Raw genomic sequence first — 18,345 nt, 5'->3', positions numbered from 1 at the left:
ACATACTTTCGTCTAGATAGATAGATAGATAGATAGATAGATAGATAGATAGATAGATAGATAGATAGATAGATAGATAGATAGATAGATAGATAGATAGATAGATAGATAGATAGATAGATAGATATTGTCCTTGCAACGTACAGTTGTATAGTTTATTTAAACACATTATTAAAAAGTTTACATTTTATACATATACATTTATTACATAATATACACATGTTCATAGAGAAGCCTGGAGTCTACACCAGGAAACTTGGGACCCAAGTTCACATTTATAGTAGTGTGATTTGCTTTAGGTTATCCATATGAAAGCCTTTAAAATAAGTTAAATTAATTACCATAACATGGTTTTTAATAAAGTCCTTAACTAGATATCTATGACTCGACAGTGTATAGTCTGTTGCGAGATATAAAACATAACAGTAAAGAAGTAGAGCTTGAAATTATAAAGGTAAGTTACACTAGATTTAATGCATTCTTTCTAAATCAATGTAAATGTTCATTTACTTATTTATAAACCTTTCTGAAAGAAACTAATCACTCAGGCTTGTTTTATGTGAACCAGGAATAATGTGCGTTATTCGCGATTCTTCATAATATCTAAACCATAAAAAAAATAAATACCCTTGTTTTTCTAAAAAGGAGCTACCCCATGTAATTAGGCTGATATATTAACACACAGTACTGCTACGAACAAAGTCCATATTTTTTATATACCAGCACGAAGAGAAATAAAAAGATCTGATAAAACATTCTTGTTATTCGTCCCAGAATCCTCTTTTGTGATGTATGGCCTCGATAAGCTTTGTCTGGAGTATTTCTTTTGTTTCGTATACAGGAAGATCCAGTAAGTTATGGCAGGTGTAGGATTTGGGCAGATGATCCTGTGTGGAGTTAAACAGGGGTCGCACTCTCATCTTCACCTGTTCAATACCTAGTATGGGAACCCGCTCAGAGCCTGTCAGGAACACTGCAGAATGAAAATGCACCAGTTTATATAATAATATTTTATAGTTCCTAATACAACTTAAAGTGATTTTAAAAGGGATCATTTTAAAGTGCTAAAAAAAGAATTAAAAAAAAAAACATTTTCTTTATGATTTTTGAAAAATTTCCTCTATATCATGTCTTAACAGCTTTAACTGTTGCAGTTGTCTTTTTAAGAACTCAGATTTCATTCACTAACAACTACAGCATTATCTAATATTTATCTAAAGGCTTAGCATCATTGGGTACAGTCATGCCATGTCATGTATCCCTGAGCACTGAAGTCAGTGGGTAGAATCATTTGTTTTATCAGCTGGATTTTATGTTAAAGGCAATCCTTTTAACCGTTAACATCTGCATATATGATCGGTCATATAATCTGTATCCCTCTTTAACCCTCATACTGTCTATATTGTCTCACATTGTCTTCATTGTCAAGTCAAGTTTATTTCTATAGCGCTTTTCACAACAGACATTGTCTTAAAGCAGCTTTACAGAAATCAACAGTTAAGGTGAACGGTGTGTATTTATCCCTGATGAGCAGCCGTGGCGACTGTGACAAGGAAAAACTACCTTAGATGTTATGAGGAAAAAACCTTGAGTGGAACCAGACTCAAAAGGGAAACCCATCCTTATTTGGGTGACATCAAGAGTTTGATCATAAATCTTGCATAGTCATAATCATTGTCTTGCATAGTGTGTTTTTTCTTGTCTGTTTTGTCTCGTATAGTCCAAGCTGTATGTGTGAATATATATATATATATATATATATATATATATATATATATATATATATATATATATATATATATATATACATTTTTTTTACATTTAAAAAAAATTTTATTTATCTATTTTAAGGCAGTTAAGGGTAAATGATGATATAAGGAAAACAACACACAAAATCAAACATGTTTAAATTTCACCAAGCTGAGGAAGGGTATAAATGGTATGCATTCTTTCATAACAATCTAAATACACAATTATCTGTATTAATGTGACTTACTTAGGAAGGCTTTCTTGTCCTGGCTTGACAGTTTTTTAAACACTTTCCAGAACAAAACAATGGTTTGATGTTTTGCTGTAAATCCATCTTCATAGGTTGTATTCTGTTCGTCATAAAATGAAACATGGATATGAGTTTAAATAAAAAACAGATCACATTTTGCAGAAGATAACACAAAATTAATACAAAATATCAGAATATTCCATTAGGAAAGAGAACTAAATGTAGGTGTGTTTACCGCTTTGAATACTTTCCAGTCGTAATTATCTGAGCCCAGCATCACTTCTCTGAGCTCCTCTGGCTTAAATATGCTCACCAGGTTTCGGTCACATACTTTGTAGAACCCCTTCTTGAACTCATTAAACTCTCGCTCTACTGACTTGTTTAGCACGTAATCCACGTACGCATCCACAAATGCACCCCTGTCAAAGAAATAAAAGTGGTCATTGTTGATGTCTATGGGATTAACAATACAGAAGCAGGAAAGCAGAGAAAAAACAAGAGCTATCATAGAAGAGACAACGTGTGAGGTGCAATATGAGACTTAATACACGTGCTACCTAACGATGACAACAGTGAATTATGAATGACGTGTATAGATCATGTGACCTGAAGGGGCTGTAGTCTGTGGCTGTAGGCATGATCCTGACAAGGAGAATAAGCAGCACTTTGGAAATAAATGTAGAGAAATACACCAACCAGGCATAGCTTTTTGGCCACTGATCAGGCATAACATTATGACCACCTGGCTAATATTGTGTTGGTCTCCCTTTTGCTGCCATAACAGTCCTGACCCATTGCTTCTGTAGCTCAAATTGCTGAAGAAGTTAATTCTGTTAATGCTTGATGGGTCAGGACTGTGATCGGTGATCGGTGCATCGATAATCCTTGGTCGCCCATGACCTTGTCGGCGGTTCACCACTGTTCCTTCCTTGGACCACTTTTGATAGATACTGACCACTGCAGACCAGGAACTACACACAAGAGCTGCAGCTTTGGAGTTGCTCTGAACCAGTCACATCACAAATTGGCCCTCGTCAAACTCGCTCAAATCCTAACACATCAATTTTAATTACAAAATGTTCACTTGCTGCCTAATATATCCTACCCACTAACAGGTGCCATGATGAAGAGATAATCAGTGTTATTCACTTCACCGGTCATTATGTTATAATGTCATAATCTCATAATGTTATGCCTGATCAGTGTATTTCTACAAGCAGCTATTGAGGGGTCAAGCACCACTTTTTAATCAAATGACACAAATTAATTAATAATTTTATTATTAATTAATAAATAATTTTGAGTGTTCATTTGAGGTCTTCTTTGGAAGGTGAGATGATGCCTGAGGAATGGAATAGGAGTCTGCTGGTACCGGTTTTTAAAAATAAGGGAGATAAAGTTGATCAGTCACAACATGAAGTTATGGGAAAGAGTAGTGAAAGCCAGGCTGAGAGAAGATTTGACCATCTGTGAGCGACAGAATGGTTTCATGCCGAGGAACAGCACCACAGACCCATTAATTGCTTTGAGAATGTTGATGGAGAAGTTTAGAGAAGGTCAGAAGGAGATGCATTGTGTGTTTGTGGATTTAGAGAAATCGAACGACAGGATGCAGAGAGAGGAGTTGTGGTATTGTATGAGGATGTCAGGGCTCTGAGCCCTTTTCATTTACTGCATGTGAAATAATTTAATCAGAATTGTAATTTCACACAAAAAAAAAATCATTATTGATTGTTCATGAAAATGGAACTAACTTGTTCAAGCTTGTCACGGCTTTGCCAGGCTCATTTGGTTCCAATTCGACTTCATTGTTGTTCCACGAAATCTGTGCATGTTATAAAGAAAATATTAGTGGAAAATAAATAATGGCAGGAGGTTTACAGAACAGTAAGCTGACTTTTCAAAATAATGTACACTTACAGTGTAGGTCATGCACATGTTTTCAACAACATCATCACTGTAGGTCAGTAAGTACTGCAAGCTCCTGATTAAACACATAGACAGTAGATTTAAACAGACTTGATTTTCCTATAATGGCGCATCCCTGATTGTTTTATTTTTCGTATACCATTGTAATTTGCCAACAGATTTATTCTTCATTGATGATAGTTACATTTAATGCTGTGCAACACCCAGAAAGCAAGCATTTTTCTTCTGATTACTGAAGTTACAGCATTTTAACTGTAAAACGCATTGTAATTTAGCTTAGAATGAAGCATTCAATAGAAAGGTCACTGTGTATATGGTATTAGTGAAGTAGCTTAGTTGTTAAGAAGTTACTGATCAGAAGGTCAGGCTGTATCATCGCTGATACTGTACTTTGACCAGCCAGAATCAACAGTACTTTGAATTAACACAGAATAATATAAAAAGGTATAGTGAATAATTATGACTGCTTTTAAACATACTGGCCTACGACAGGACTCAGCTCAGTGAAATCGTCAAGAGAAGGTCTGATGTCGAGAAGTTTTTTAAACATTGCCAAAGGAAAGACCATGTTCACGACACAGTTGTTGTTAAAAGCCAGACCACACAGAAGTCCAAAGAAAAAGTGTCTGTCCTCTGTGAAATTAAGCTGAAGGAAACAGAAAAAGCATGAGGTTAGAGAAAGCAATTACTTTTTACCACCTAATCATGTGGAAGCACCAGTTAATTTCACATATACATTTTCAGGAACTCAGCATTCCAGAACATGATTTTTGTGCAGATTAGGAAACAATTGAGTGGAAGGTGTTCTACTGAATGTCATGAATTCTTTAAACCAAAATGAATAACATGAACATAGTCTGAATGTTTGCACTCAGCTGTCACGTAATCATTCACACCTAGAAACTATTTTACAAACCCAGTCTACCCAATGAGCATGTTCTTGTGTAGTGGGAGAAAATCTGTGAGCCCAGAGAAAACTCTTTTCAGAGAACCTGAATAAAAATCTGGACAGACAGTAAATTGAGCTCTGGACTGAATTAGGGATCCTGGAGTTATGAGTCAGCAACAACACCCACTGTACCTTCTTTTAAAAAGCTTAAGTAATGGCACCCTTGTCTTTGTTTGGTTGGCCAACAAACTTATTGACCCTCTTACTAATAGTTCAATGAGTAGGAGCGTCGTATCGTGGCTGATCCTGCGCTCTGACCCCAGCTTCCGAGCAGAGTTTAACTGTGCTGTAATGTCTATGTGACAAATAAAGACTATTCTATTCTATTCTATTCTATTCTATTCTATTCTATTCTATTCTATTCTATTCTATTCTGAGTAGGACAAGGAAAAGTGACATGCCATAGATTCACAGTCTTTATACTTAATTCAATAACAAAAAAATTCTCAAAAATGTTAATATTGTCCATCATTAGTCCCCACTACACACATATGTTTCACATACTTTTAAGTGGATTCGCGACCTCAATTGAACTCCTACTAATACAAAACTTTTTTCAAACTTATGTTCCACATAGAGTGTAGATAGTGACTGCATAATTACAATGCATACAACTTATACTGATGTAATGATACTGTAAGACTTTTATAACTGTTTCTTTGCCTTACCTCCGGAACAGTAAACCACTTCAGGGTATTTGTGTCCAACTTTTTCAATTCTTGTTTTAGTATTTTAAACACTTCGTAGAAGAAATCGCTCCGATTGACATTGCTCTTTTCCAAGTTCTCACAATACACCACCTGCAAGTTAAATACACACAGCACAGTATTACTGCAGCTGTTTTTGCTAATACAGAGTAAACACAGCACAGACACTTAAAGGCCCTCTAAAAAAAAAGGTTTTTGTCTAAAAGAAAATGATTCTTCATATCTTGGACATTAGATTTAAAAATTAACAATGGACATGAAAACATGGGATTGGAACTTCTGACTCTTTTTATTTAATTTTTTTTGGAAAAGAAATAAGAGACGTCACACTCAGTACATTTCAGTACTCATCTCTAGTTAAACATAAATTCAATTAAACTTTTTAAAATTGCAATTGCTCAGAGCAGTTGCACCGAAAAATACTATTTCTATTTAAGGGTTTAGAGTTTGTCACTTTTAAATGTACTAATGAATAATTCCTTCCAAAGTTATTTAGTGTGCACAGATTCAGGTCCAAAAACAGAAAGTTTGTTTATTTTAGGTCAAACACAAAACTGAAGATTGTTCTGGAAAGTTAATACCAGGCTAGTGTTATAACAGCGTGATTATTATCATGTTATTGCATCATACAATTTAAAAGCCAATCATAGGCCACTATGCAAATTCAGACCATACAACACTGGATTACAAATACATTTTTGTTTATCGTTGGTGGTCTTGGTATACTAAATATTCTATACATACCTTTTAATCATTTGTGGGTTCGAGCCCCAACATTGCTAAGCTTGAACATGACCAATAACCCTCTTTGTAGCAGAGGTGCCATGTCAAACAAAGTTCTGAACTAGCTGGGATATGTGAAGAAAGATTTCACTGTATTGTACTATATATCTGTTACAAAAGAATAAAGGCTTCTTCTTCTTCTAACCACCTTGATTTCTGTTGCCATGTTAAGTAATTTAGTTATAAATGTACAATCATCCCAATCTTCAAAATGAGCTTTTTAAAAACAACATCAAGCTTGCATTTGGCCGTACCTGCAGAACGCTCTTCAGGTCTTGTTCACTAGCAAACATCAGTTGTTGAAAACAGTCTTCTAGAAGTGCAGTGCGTCTTACACCAATATTAATGGCTCGCTACGGAGTTACAGAGAAATCAGTAATAATCAGTGATCAGATATCAGTAATAATGTATTTACACTAGATCTATTGAAGATTTACCCCACAAACAAAAACATTATAAATGTATTTAAGTACACACCCTCATGTCTCTCAACTTTAGAAGACTGTACTTCGCCTCCAGAGTGAAGAGGCAAAGACTTGAGCTCAAAAGTCTTAAGGTGGTCTGCATTGAGGGAAATGAAACGCAGTGGTTACGATGTAAGGAATACAACTTTGCAGTTATAAAGAATCATGTGTTTGTCTAATGAGACCTGAAGCAAAGTGAACTTACGGTTCACACACTAAAGGTTATTTTTATACAATAACAACATGTTATTCAAGTATGTTATTTGTCTTACACCACAGCAGTTTTGATAACTAATACACACTTTTCTGTTTTTACGCACAAAAGCTGCTACTATGAAGAATGGACTTACTACTAAAAGAAAGAACTCAAATGGGCAGGATGGGTAATACTCCAGGTCTAGGACTGAGAACCTGTAACTTATGCTATATAACAGATGTATAGACTGTCACTTATACTATATAACAGCAGCTATAACCAGTCTTGTCTTGTTTCTCATTTCCGCAACAATTTATGTTTTTCTCTAAAACTTAAATAAGTCAAAAGCTTGACATTTTACTGAGGAACCACATAACAGCAAACTTCCTCCAGATTTCCAATGTCTGGAAATTTACTGATCAATACAAATTGCTAGGGACTCAATCATACAGACAATTTCAACCATCTATCTATCTATCTATCTATCTATCTATCTATCTATCTATCTATCTATCTATCTATCTATCTATCTATCTATCTATCTATCTATCTGAATATATATTCATCTATCTATCTATCTATCTATCTATCTATCTATCTATCTATCTATCTATCTATCTATCTATCTATCTATCTATCTATCTATCTATCATCTGAATATCTATCTATCTATCTATCTATCTATCTATCTATCTATCTATCTATCTATCTATCTATCTATCTATCTATCTATCTATCTATCTATCTATCATCTGAATATATATTCATCTATCTATCTATCTATCTATCTATCTATCTATCTATCTATCTATCTATCTATCTATCTATCTATCTATCTATCTATCTATCATCTGAATATATATTAATCTATCTATCTATCTATCTATCTATCTATCTATCTATCTATCTATCTATCTATCTATCTATCAATCTATCTATCTATCTATCTATCTATCTATCTATCTATCTATCTATCTATCTATCTGTCTTTGGAATATTAGATTCTTTTTTATAAAACAGCAATTTCAGACATACTGTGGTATTAGATATAGTAAATATATCAATAACAATATTCAGAATGGTTTTGAATGCGAATGTCACCCACTATATGTTGCTGCTCTTCTGCCAACGCCGTGTTAATGTCGTTGTGCCACCATTGAAAACCGCAATTAAAATAATTGATGTCCCTTTGAATAGCGTTCAACTGGAGTTCAAAGAAAAAATATATTTCGATATTACTTTAAACATCTGATTTTGCAGAACATCACTGTTAGATGTGCAATTTTTAATCAGGTAAAGAACTAAATGTTCTCCATCTGACATTGTATGCTTTCTTTTTGACAAAGATTACAGTTTATTCAATACCTTGTCGCACAGATCATTGATCTCATAGATGATAAAATCTTCAGGTTTGAGTTCTCTTGGTTTCTTGCAGGAAGCCTACCGAATACAAAAGAAAAACAGATGCTGTGAAAATTGTTCGTTCATTCATTAATTTGTTTTTACATCCTATATTTTTTAAATTGTAATTATTTTTTATTAAATTCACCTTGTAGAGCAGCTGGAGGACTTGGGCTGATTCACGTAATTGTATACCCATGGCTTGTATTTGTCTAAAGTCAAATGTCACCGCAGTGATCATTTCTGCGGTTTTAGTGTGAAAATGCTCCTTTACTGTTTTCAGGAAGGTTTCAGGGAGTTCAGACCAGAAGTTCTCTAAACAAACAAACAAACAAACAAACAAAAAAACACAAATTGTAATGCATGAAGTGTATCACTGTTTTTCTGTCACTAGGGGAATGCAGTAGGACCAGTGCACCATGTTCTCAACCGTTTACATTAGTACAAGTTTACTGTCTTTCTGCTACTGTATATGTATAGATATACAAAGGAACAATGCCATTTCTCACAGGACTGCTGTGCTACATTTGTTATTATTTTTTTTCCTTTTCCCTTTTTTTTGCACTAAATGTTGCACATGTGCACTTTGAGTTATGTGTAATTCTGTGTTCCTTCTGATAATTTAAGTTGTTTGCTGTAGCACCTTGGTCCTGAGGAAACACTGTTTCGTTTCACTGTGTACTGCACTGTATATGGTTGAAATGACAATAAAGCCTATGTTACTTGACTTGACTTGATGATGAAGTGTATAAACATACAGCATAACCTATATAAACTAACATATACATCATATCCATAGCTTTGGATAATTGTTGTGTTTGACAACTGTTTGTTTCGGTTATATTTTTACTCGATGTTACTGTGCACCTGTTTAATATCAGTTTATGATTAGTTTGCATGTTTATACTTTGATATTGATCGTCTTTGTACTTTGCGGGTTTTCTTAATATCTTTGTCTAGTTATTCAAGATTATTATTACTACTGCTATTATATTTGCTGTAATCAAAACATGACATATAGGACAAACAATTTTTAATAGCAATGGTTAGGCAGATTTGGAAGATTTCGATCCAAGGTCTTAACCACAGTCTTAATTGCTACCATAACCCTATATATAATTCGTAAAATGTATATATACAACATATATATATTTAAAAAAATATTATATATTAGGGGTTTTTTTGCTTTATTATTTTTTTCCATCCTTTTGCTAGTGCAGTTGTACTAAGACACATGATAAAATGAGCTTCTGGCACTTATATAATTTATTCTCTCTCTCTCTCTCTCTCTCTCTCTCTCTCTCTCTCTCTCTATATATATATATATATATATATATATATATATATATATATATATATATATATATATATATATATAAAATAATAAAGGGAAAAAAAACCTAACGTCTGCTTAGAACAAACAAGAGTAGGCGTATTTCCATTTTTGTGGATAAACACTAAATTGTTTTATTATCTATATAAATATTTTAGACAAGGAACAAAATGATGTTGCTGCATCTTTCAATAGGATATAATTAATCATCATCATGTTTGTATGTAAATGATTGGTTTCTAAGAGATCTAGAGCTAAAGGGTCTAGCACTACTTTCTTACACAGAATTCCTATATGGCACACTTGAGCTGCTCTTTCTCACCATCTACTTGTTATCAGACATTAATATCGGCTCCAAACCGAGTCAATATCATAATTAGGCTTACCTAAAACCGCCTGCATCCAGGGATCCAGTCTTAAAATGGCAGAAGCGTATGACTCTCCAAGCTTTGTCTCATGTTTTTGAATTTTTAGCACTCGAAGGAGTTCAGGCAAGATGATGAAAACCCTCAAAGCCTCAATACCAACAATGTTCAAGCCCAGACAAGGGAGCAGATCATTCTCTACCACTTTCTTTACCTGAAACAGATAAACCAGGATATATTGAATCCCCAGGAAGCTTTAATCTTTCAGGATTGAAGATTTTTTGTTTACAAAAGTTTACAAGCTACGGAAATTGTGGATAGCTCTGTATGGATCTGTTTGTTTAACATGAGTATTTGTTGCTTTACCTCCAACAGCACCCTTTCCTTTTCAGCCAACCGGTCAAAAGCAGCTCTCACTGAATCCATATCCAAACCAGAGACATGGTTGGATGTTTGGTAGTGTCGATCACAACTACATGTAACACACATACATTTAAAAAATGATTATATTCTAGGGTTTTATTATGCATTTTGTAATACGAGTAATCTATTTTTAATAAATCGGTACAAATTACCTTTTTACAATGAAGCTCCCATTGATGCAAGATGGAGATGAGAAAACTCTTTTTATTTCTCTATAGTAGTCAAAAAAAAAAAAAAAGGGATGTAAATCATCATCAGTATGTAAATCGTGATCAGATAATCTGTAGTGTCACATTCAGTACATTCACGATACATTTTACAACTCAATATATATGTCTATATTCTCTTGGTCCTGGTGTGTTGGATTATGATTATAACACTTCAAGTGTTTCTTGAAGACTGCTGGTACCTGTTTGCACATCATATCTGCACAATGGAATTACATGAGGCACATACTATATGCGTCTCTTTAAGGATTTCGGGGTCGCTGTCAGGACCCTTTTTTTTGTTTTTTTGTTTTTTTTTATGTCTTTGTCATTCTTTCCTTTGCCCACCAGATGTCACCAGTGTGTTCTTTTGCTCTTTCCTGATTACCCTTTGTCTTGACCTGTTTTCAATCACCCCCGAGTGTATTTAAGTTCCCCCCCATTTCTGTTCACCGGCAAACAGCCCACAATGGCTGCAGTTTTGGAGATGTCCTACCCCAGTCATTTAGACATCACAATTTGGCCCTTGTCAGATTTACTCAAGTCCTTGCGCTTGCCCATTTTTCCTGCTTCTAACACATCAACTTTGAGGAGAAAATGTTCACTTGTTGCCTAATTTATCTCACCTACTAACAGGTACCACGATAAAAGATCACGTTTTATTCACTTCACCGGTCATAATGTTATAACGACATAATGCTGTGCCTGGTCAGTGTACGGTCTACCTTGTGTGTTTTAGTTCTCAATGGCCTCAGCCTTCATTAGATGTATCTGGTGCAACTTTCCTGTCCTTCCTTTTGTTTTTGAGAAATTGTTTTCTTCTTCCCTAGCTATGATTTATTTATTATTTTGTTTTTTTCAAGAAAGTTTTATGTTTTAATGTATCCCTTTTTTGTGACCCCAAGATTTCTACCTTTTGTTTATGGAAATTGCACTGCTCAAAGTAGCTTGTTTTTTTATGCTTTTTGACTTTGTTTTCGGGTTAATATCATAAAACTTTCAACCAGTTCGAGTCCATCTCTGACCCCGTTTCTCTGTTAAGTCTTCGTCCTGACCGTGCCTTGTTAACCTGAATGTCTAATAACCATATTTATATAGTGACACAATTGAAAAAAACTCACTTTTTGAAGGTCCTCCACTGATTTGATTCACAGTTAGACACCCATCTGTCAATCATGATGTCCCCTAATGTAAGAATCCCCCTCCTTTGGTTAGGCTCCAAAATACTTTCAGATGTCTATAAACCAAAAACAAAGTATTAGGCCATCTAATTTTATGGATTAATAATAAAAACAATCATTGTGTATCTTACCGTTTTCGAGCACAAGGCAAAAGAATGATTCCCACCAGCAACGATGCTCTCAATTGTATGGATGTTATTCGCCACTGTGCATGAAGTTTTGATATTAATACATATTTCATCATTATGGGATTATATACAAGTTAATCTTCATAAGGTTGGTGAATACCTGAATGCAGCTCGACAGGAAGTGGTATACACTGATTGGTATTTTGGCCATTTCCCAGTTGTCCTTGTTCTCCACATCCAAATGAGTAGATCTTGTTTGACGATTTGATCAGTGCCAGAGTGTGATTCCTAAATTACGTAGAAAAAAAAAATTATAATATGATATATTGTATGATATAATTTCCTCATTCCTCAAAACTTTTGTATTCCTCATTTTTAATTTAGTGTTTTGGAGTATTAAACAGATTGATAATAATGTAAATAATATGAAGTAAACTGTATAATGTGATGTTAATAGAACAAATCATTTCACACTTCCTACATTTCAGATTATTAGACACAGTACACACCTCCCACATGTGATCTGGGACACGTTTACACCCCAGAGCTCATTAACAACCCGAGGACGAAGTTCATCCTTTAGTGAGTTATGACCAAGCTGCCCGTAACGACCTGATCCAAACGTAAATACTGTTCCTCCCTGAAATGAAAAAAAAACAAAAATCAAAATGACTACATATAAATATTACATCTAAAAGTGATATCGATTACCTCCTTAAAAAGTCGTGCAAGTATTCATTCGTTTGTTTTTACTATGAATCTGAGACAATACTACTACTGTTATAGGAAAATATTTAACAATTAAATAGCTTCTTTAAACAAGTGAACAATTTAACATTCCTCATGACAGAGTTTGACGAGGAAAATGGTAACTCAATGGTTAAGACTTTGGATTTCTGAAAAAAAGGTCAAGGAAAGGTCAAGGGCTTTTTTCACAAGCTGGAAGGAAGGAAGAAAGGAAGGAAGACTTGAAGGAAGGAAAAAAGGAAGGAAAGAAAGAAGGCTTGAAGGATGTAAGGAAAGAATGAAGGCTTGAAGGAAGGAAGGCTTGAAGAAAGGAAGGAAAGAAGGATGGCTTAAAGGAAGGAAGAAAAGAAGGAAGGCTTGAAGAAAAGAAGGAAGTAAGGAAGGAAAGAAGGAAGAAGAGAAGGAAGGCTTGAAGGAAGGAAGGCTTGAAGGAAGACTTGAAGGAAGGAAGGAAGGAAAGAAGGAAGGCTTGAAAGAAGTAAAGAAGGAAGGCTTGAAGGAAGAAAGAAGAGAAGGAAGGCTTGAAGGAAGGAAGAAGAGAAGGAAGGCTTGAAAGAAGGAAGGCTTGAAGGAAGGAAGGCTTGAAGAAAGGAAGGAAAGAAGGATGGCTTAAAGGAAGGAAGAAAAGAAGGAAGGCTTGAAGGAAGGAAGAAGAGAAGGAAGGCTTGAAGGAAGACTTGAAGGAAGGAAGGAAAGAAGGAAGGCTTGAAGGAAGGAAAGAAGGAAGGCTTGAAAGAAGTAAAGAAGGAAGGCTCGAAGGAAGGAAAGAAGAGAAGGAAGGCTTGAAGGAAGGAAGAAGAGAAGGAAGGCTTGAAGGAAAGCTTGAAGGAAGGAAAGCTTGAAGGAAGGAAGGAAAGAAGGAAGACTTGAAAGAAGGAAGAAAGGAAGGAAAGAAGGAAGGAAGGTTTAAAGGAAGGAAGGAAAGAAGAAAGGCTTGAAGAAAGGAAAGAAAGAAGGAAGGAAGGAAAGAAGGAAGGTTTGAATGAAGGAAGGAAAGAAGGAAGGCTTGAAGGAAGGAAGAAAAGAAGGAAGGCTTGAAGGAAGGCTTGAAGGAAGGAAGGAAGGAAGGAAGGAAGGAAGGAAGGAAGGAAGGAAGGAAGGAAGGAAGGAAGGAAGGAAGGAAGAAAAAAAAAGAAAGAAAGAAAGAAAGAAAGAAAGAAAGAAAGAAAGAAAGAAAGAAAGAAAGAAAGAAAGAAAGAAAGAAAGAAAGAAAGAAAGAAAGAAGTCAGATAGAGTGGCAGAGAGGTCAGTTAAAAATATATATCTGGAGAAGTCAGAAAAAGCTGAAGTGCTGAGTTTAGTGTTAATGAAGGTTTTAGAAGTTATAACGATCCAAATTTTGACCGATTTTGAAACTTGTGTAATGGCAATGCTGTGATTTTGATCACTAAGTACATTAAGGTATAACAGACTGAAGGTCTGTGGGCAGTTTGTTGTATGAAGCTTAAAAGATTTGGGAGTTTATACAATCAGAAATTGTTCAGTGGAAGTCAGTAAAGGATTTCGGCTAATTTGAGCTTGTGGTTTTTTCCATTAATTAAACAAACATATCATTTATGTATTTTTAGTTATTCCCTGGAATGTCCTAGCATGTGATTATTTTCAAATAATGTTAAGTATGACCTCCCAGAGAACAGATTTAACTATTAGAGGTTTTATAGATCTATTTGTATGAAACCTCTGCCAACCTCTTGTAAGTTTTTCCTATAACGATTATAATGTATTATAACAAATGCATCAAACATAAACCTGTAGTTGCATTTAAATAATGGTAGGTACTGATGTTATAGAAAACTAAATTTCTGACCATTCAAATTTAAGGAATTAACAGTGGGGTGATATAATGGATGGTATAAGACTGTAGAAAGTTGGACCTCTAATGGATTTTAGGGTGTTTAAAGACAATATTACTATGTGGTAATGTGCATAGTGACCATTAGTTCTGTAACAATACCTTCGACAAAGTAGCAGTGTGTTCCTCTCCACATGAGATGGAAATGGTTTTCTTTTGGTTCAGGTTATTCACACAGGTTGGAATGTAAACGTCTGTGGCAAGAAGTCAAATAGTTATTAAATGAATAGTAGTCAAAATAATACTTTAGGATGTTGTTATACTTCATCTAACAGTAAAAGATTTAACCTAAAATTCTTTTTTTATTATTATTTGCAAATCTATCAATATGTGAAATATAAAATGAGGTTTAAATAAAATCAGCACACCCTCTGTATGTCCCAGACCCAGCTGCCCAGCACTGTTCCTGCCCCAGCCGAACACCGCTCCGGAGAGAGACAGGGCGAAGCTGTGGTCTCCTCCAGCACTGATCTGAGCCAGAGGGATGCCACACAGAGACTTGAGGAGCTCAGGAGACAAAGAGCTCGACTTCCCTTTCCCCAAACCCAACTGCCCCCTCGAGTTCTGACCCCATGTGAACAGCTGACCATCTGAGAGGATAATAAAGAAATAAGCATCCACTTCAACACATCCCATAATACAAAGTTAGCTGGTGTGTAAAGCGAGTCTGGCAAATGCAATAAATGTTAATAAAGTTTAACATTTAAGTTAACATTTGAACGTTTTTTCATCATTCATTTCATATTTTAAAACGTTTGAAATGTCAGATTTCTCAAAATGTGTGTATAAGATGAAAGATGGAAATCAAATTTAAAAAAGGAGAAATTCTGTGCATTTTTTTGTGCAAATTGCATGCATATAAAAATAGAAATTACAAATAAAATTAAAATGCTATGTTTTTGTTTCTACACTCTAATTGTTAAATATTTTTCTAATCCTTTCCTTCTCCATACTCCATTTCATTTTACTCACACATCAACTCCATATATTTAGTACTCTTTTAGGTTTATTTGAGAAAATTATTAAAATCACATATAGAAGCCAATAATAATGTTTGTTGACTTAAACAGAACATAAAGCTAAGCCTTATATAAAAAATAAGATTATTCAAAACTAATCTGTAGAAATGTTTTTGTTAAGCACATTTTAATTTGCACACTGTACAGGAGTGTTGTTTCAATCCCCTCAATGTACACTTAATCACAACAAAGTCCTCTTCACGGAATTATTTTGTACACCGAGCTTTTGCAAGTAGACAAAGGCTCCTAGTATGAGTCAGAGAATGAGACTTAAGGCATCTTAACATTCACACACCTGTATGTTAAACTGATGTTAAAAACAAATATCTTTACTCTGTTTAAATGTTTCTTTCGGCTTTTCCCATTAGGGGTCGCCACAGCGGATCATCCTTCTCCATACCTGCCTGTCCTCTACATCTGCCTCTTTCAAACCAACTACCTGCATGTCTTCCTTCACCACATCCATAAACCTCCTCCTTGGTCTTCTACTTTTCCTCCTTCCTAATGGTTCCATCCTCAGCATTCTCCTACTGATATACCCCATGTCCCTCCTCTGCACATGTCCAAACCATCTCAATCTCGCCTCCCTCACCTTGTCTCCAAAACGTCCCACATGTGCTGTCCCTCTAATAAACTCGTTTCTAATCCTGTCTATCCTCATCACTCCCAACGAAAACCTTAACATCTTTAGCTCTGCTACCTCCAGCTCCACCTCCTGTCTTTTACTCAATGCCACTGTCTCTAAACCATACAACATCTCAGGTTTTACCACAGTCCTATAAACTTTCCCTTTCCCTTCTTTTACAAATCACTCCTGCTATCACTCTTCTCCACCCACTCCACCCTGCCTGCACTCTTTTCTTCACTTCTCTAACACACTCTCTATTACTTTACGTTGTTGACCCCAGGTACCTGAACTCCTCCACCTTCTCCACCTCTTCTCCCTGCAACCGCACCACTCCACTGCCCTCCCTCTCATTCACACACATGTACTCTGTCTTACTCCTACTTACACTCTGTTTAAATGTTTAATGGAAAAATACTCAGTAAATACCGTTTGTCAGGGCCATAAAGTGCTGGTCTCCACATGCAACCTGAACTACAGTTTTATCGCAGAGCTCCTTGATGGGCCTGTGACCAAAAAACAATTATAATATACATCATTATGTAACAGCATTCATTGCATTTTACTCAAAATACTACTATGATTACTATTAATACTACTATCACTACTTCTACTACATTACTAATCATTTTTCTATTATTATTTCTAACATTACTACTACTGGTGGTAGTAAAGGTCCAATTATAAATAAAATATGGGTTTATGGCATTTAAAGATCATAAACCCATATTTTATTTACAATTAGACCTTTACTATATACTATATTAATAATAATAATAATAATAATAATAATAATAATAATAATAATAAATAAAAACATGCCTGCAAACATAAGAATCGTCCAAAGAAAGTGTCTTTCCTCCATGGGCCAGAAGGACAGCATTAGCTTCACCACAGCAGATCAGTCCGATCTTGTCTTTCTTCTTTTCTAGACATTCTACAAATAATAATAATAACAACAGTCACAATAATAATAACAATCATCATCATTATCATCATCAAAATCATTTTAAAACTCATAATAACTTTTTTTTTATATATTTAAAAAACAAATCTTTAATACATCATATAATATTCAAATTCTCATTTTGTACTGTTTAGATCATTTATATATTGTGTATGTATAATTTAAGAATGCCCCAGATAAATCAGGGAGTTACAAGTTTTACTGAGGATGACACCTTTGTTGAATGATACCTTACCTTTGTATCACTGAGGGCAAGTCATAGCTGATTGATAGCTCAGTGATTCAAATGTTGGACAACTGATCAGATTTCAAACACCATCAAGCTGCCACTGATGGGCCCTAGAGCAAGGTCCCGAACCCTCAACTGATCAGATCAAGTCCCACTAGATTTGTCCAAACACCAAATGTCATAAATGTGAATGTGTCCCCCAAACATATTATTCAAATAATTTCCAGTCAATCCTGACCAAAGCCTGCTTCTTCAGTGTGAAGAAATCTGATGTCAAATCTAAGTATATCATATAATGGAACAGCCCGGTATTCTTTATAGGACAATAATAAAAATGTCGATACATACTGATTTTTCCAGTTTTGACATGTTCTCTGGTGCTCAGTCTGATGACAGATGTGTTTCCTTCCCCACGGATAAATCCTATAAGGTTCTTCCCTGGAGAGATATCACTGATCCTGGATTTGGGAGAAAGGTATCCTATTCCGTTGTTTGTGAATTTCACGCTGTCGCCATTCGCTAAACCAAATCCATCCGGTTTCACAGATTCTCCCCAATAACACAACATGATGATCATCCACAGTGCGCCTATGTTTCTGTGCTCGCTGTAGAAGAGTCATGCCTTATATCTGCCCTGCCTGTTTTCATACCTCAGTGAGAGAAAGAAAGGAAAGCGAAAGTGAAACTTAAGAGCTGTGACTGTGTGGCGGCAAGTGGAAACAGAAAGCTATAGAATAAATGAGTGGCTGTGACACGTGTGCGACACGTGGCTATCAGTATCAGTATGTTTAATCGTTTCATCTGTATTGTGGAAAAGAAAAGCAAACAGTAACCAATCAGAT

At 35.1% G+C, this 18,345-nt stretch overlaps 2 protein-coding genes across 6 annotated transcripts in view; one reads left to right on the top strand and one right to left on the bottom strand.

Annotated features, from left to right (window-relative positions):
• inpp4b (inositol polyphosphate-4-phosphatase type II B) overlaps positions 1 to 18,345 on the top strand; it is a 765,675-nt gene that overhangs the window by 653,894 nt on the left and 93,436 nt on the right. The window lies entirely within an intron of this gene.
• Positions 142 to 18,184, bottom strand: LOC310724510 (putative E3 ubiquitin-protein ligase HERC4). 4 transcript variants are annotated; one of them, XR_014533080.1, is made up of 24 exons: positions 17,852 to 18,184; positions 17,130 to 17,244; positions 16,737 to 16,813; positions 15,032 to 15,253; positions 14,766 to 14,857; positions 12,574 to 12,704; positions 12,225 to 12,352; positions 12,068 to 12,141; positions 11,877 to 11,992; positions 10,702 to 10,761; positions 10,493 to 10,598; positions 10,148 to 10,340; positions 8,577 to 8,743; positions 8,393 to 8,467; positions 8,133 to 8,231; positions 6,845 to 6,928; positions 6,622 to 6,720; positions 5,546 to 5,677; positions 4,408 to 4,574; positions 3,920 to 3,983; positions 2,717 to 3,824; positions 2,235 to 2,663; positions 1,997 to 2,099; positions 142 to 973 (listed from the first exon to the last, which is right to left on the bottom strand). XR_014533080.1 is itself a non-coding variant. In XM_083538625.1 (24 exons), the coding sequence occupies exons 1-24, from the start codon at positions 18,078 to 18,080 to the stop codon at positions 762 to 764; spliced, it is 3,000 nt and encodes a 999-aa protein (XP_083394751.1). In that variant the 5' UTR covers positions 18,081 to 18,184; the 3' UTR covers positions 142 to 761. The 4 variants fall into 4 exon arrangements, 3 of the variants coding, with proteins under 3 accessions (XP_083394751.1, XP_083394752.1, XP_083394753.1); XM_083538625.1 differs by having other exon boundaries at positions 2,235 to 2,418; positions 3,754 to 3,824; XM_083538626.1 differs by lacking the exon at positions 6,622 to 6,720 and having other exon boundaries at positions 2,235 to 2,418; positions 3,754 to 3,824.

Source organism: Silurus aristotelis (assembly GCF_946808225.1).
Source record: "Silurus aristotelis genome assembly, chromosome: 4".
NCBI lineage: Eukaryota > Metazoa > Chordata > Actinopteri > Siluriformes > Siluridae > Silurus > Silurus aristotelis.
Note: the sequence above shows the minus strand (reverse complement) of the source record. Positions and strands in the feature narration are given on the sequence as shown.

Coding starts and splice junctions, on each gene's coding strand:
- LOC310724510 (XM_083538625.1), bottom strand. CDS start 18,080: ATGATCATCATGTTGTGTTATTGGGGAGAATCTGTGAAACCGGATGGA. Junction 17,245..17,851: donor TGTCAAAACTGGAAAAATCA/GTATGTATCGAC, acceptor TATTATTTGTAG/AATGTCTAGAAAAGAAGAAA. Junction 10,762..11,876: donor CAGTGGAGGACCTTCAAAAA/GTGAGTTTTTTT, acceptor TGACTACTATAG/AGAAATAAAAAGAGTTTTCT.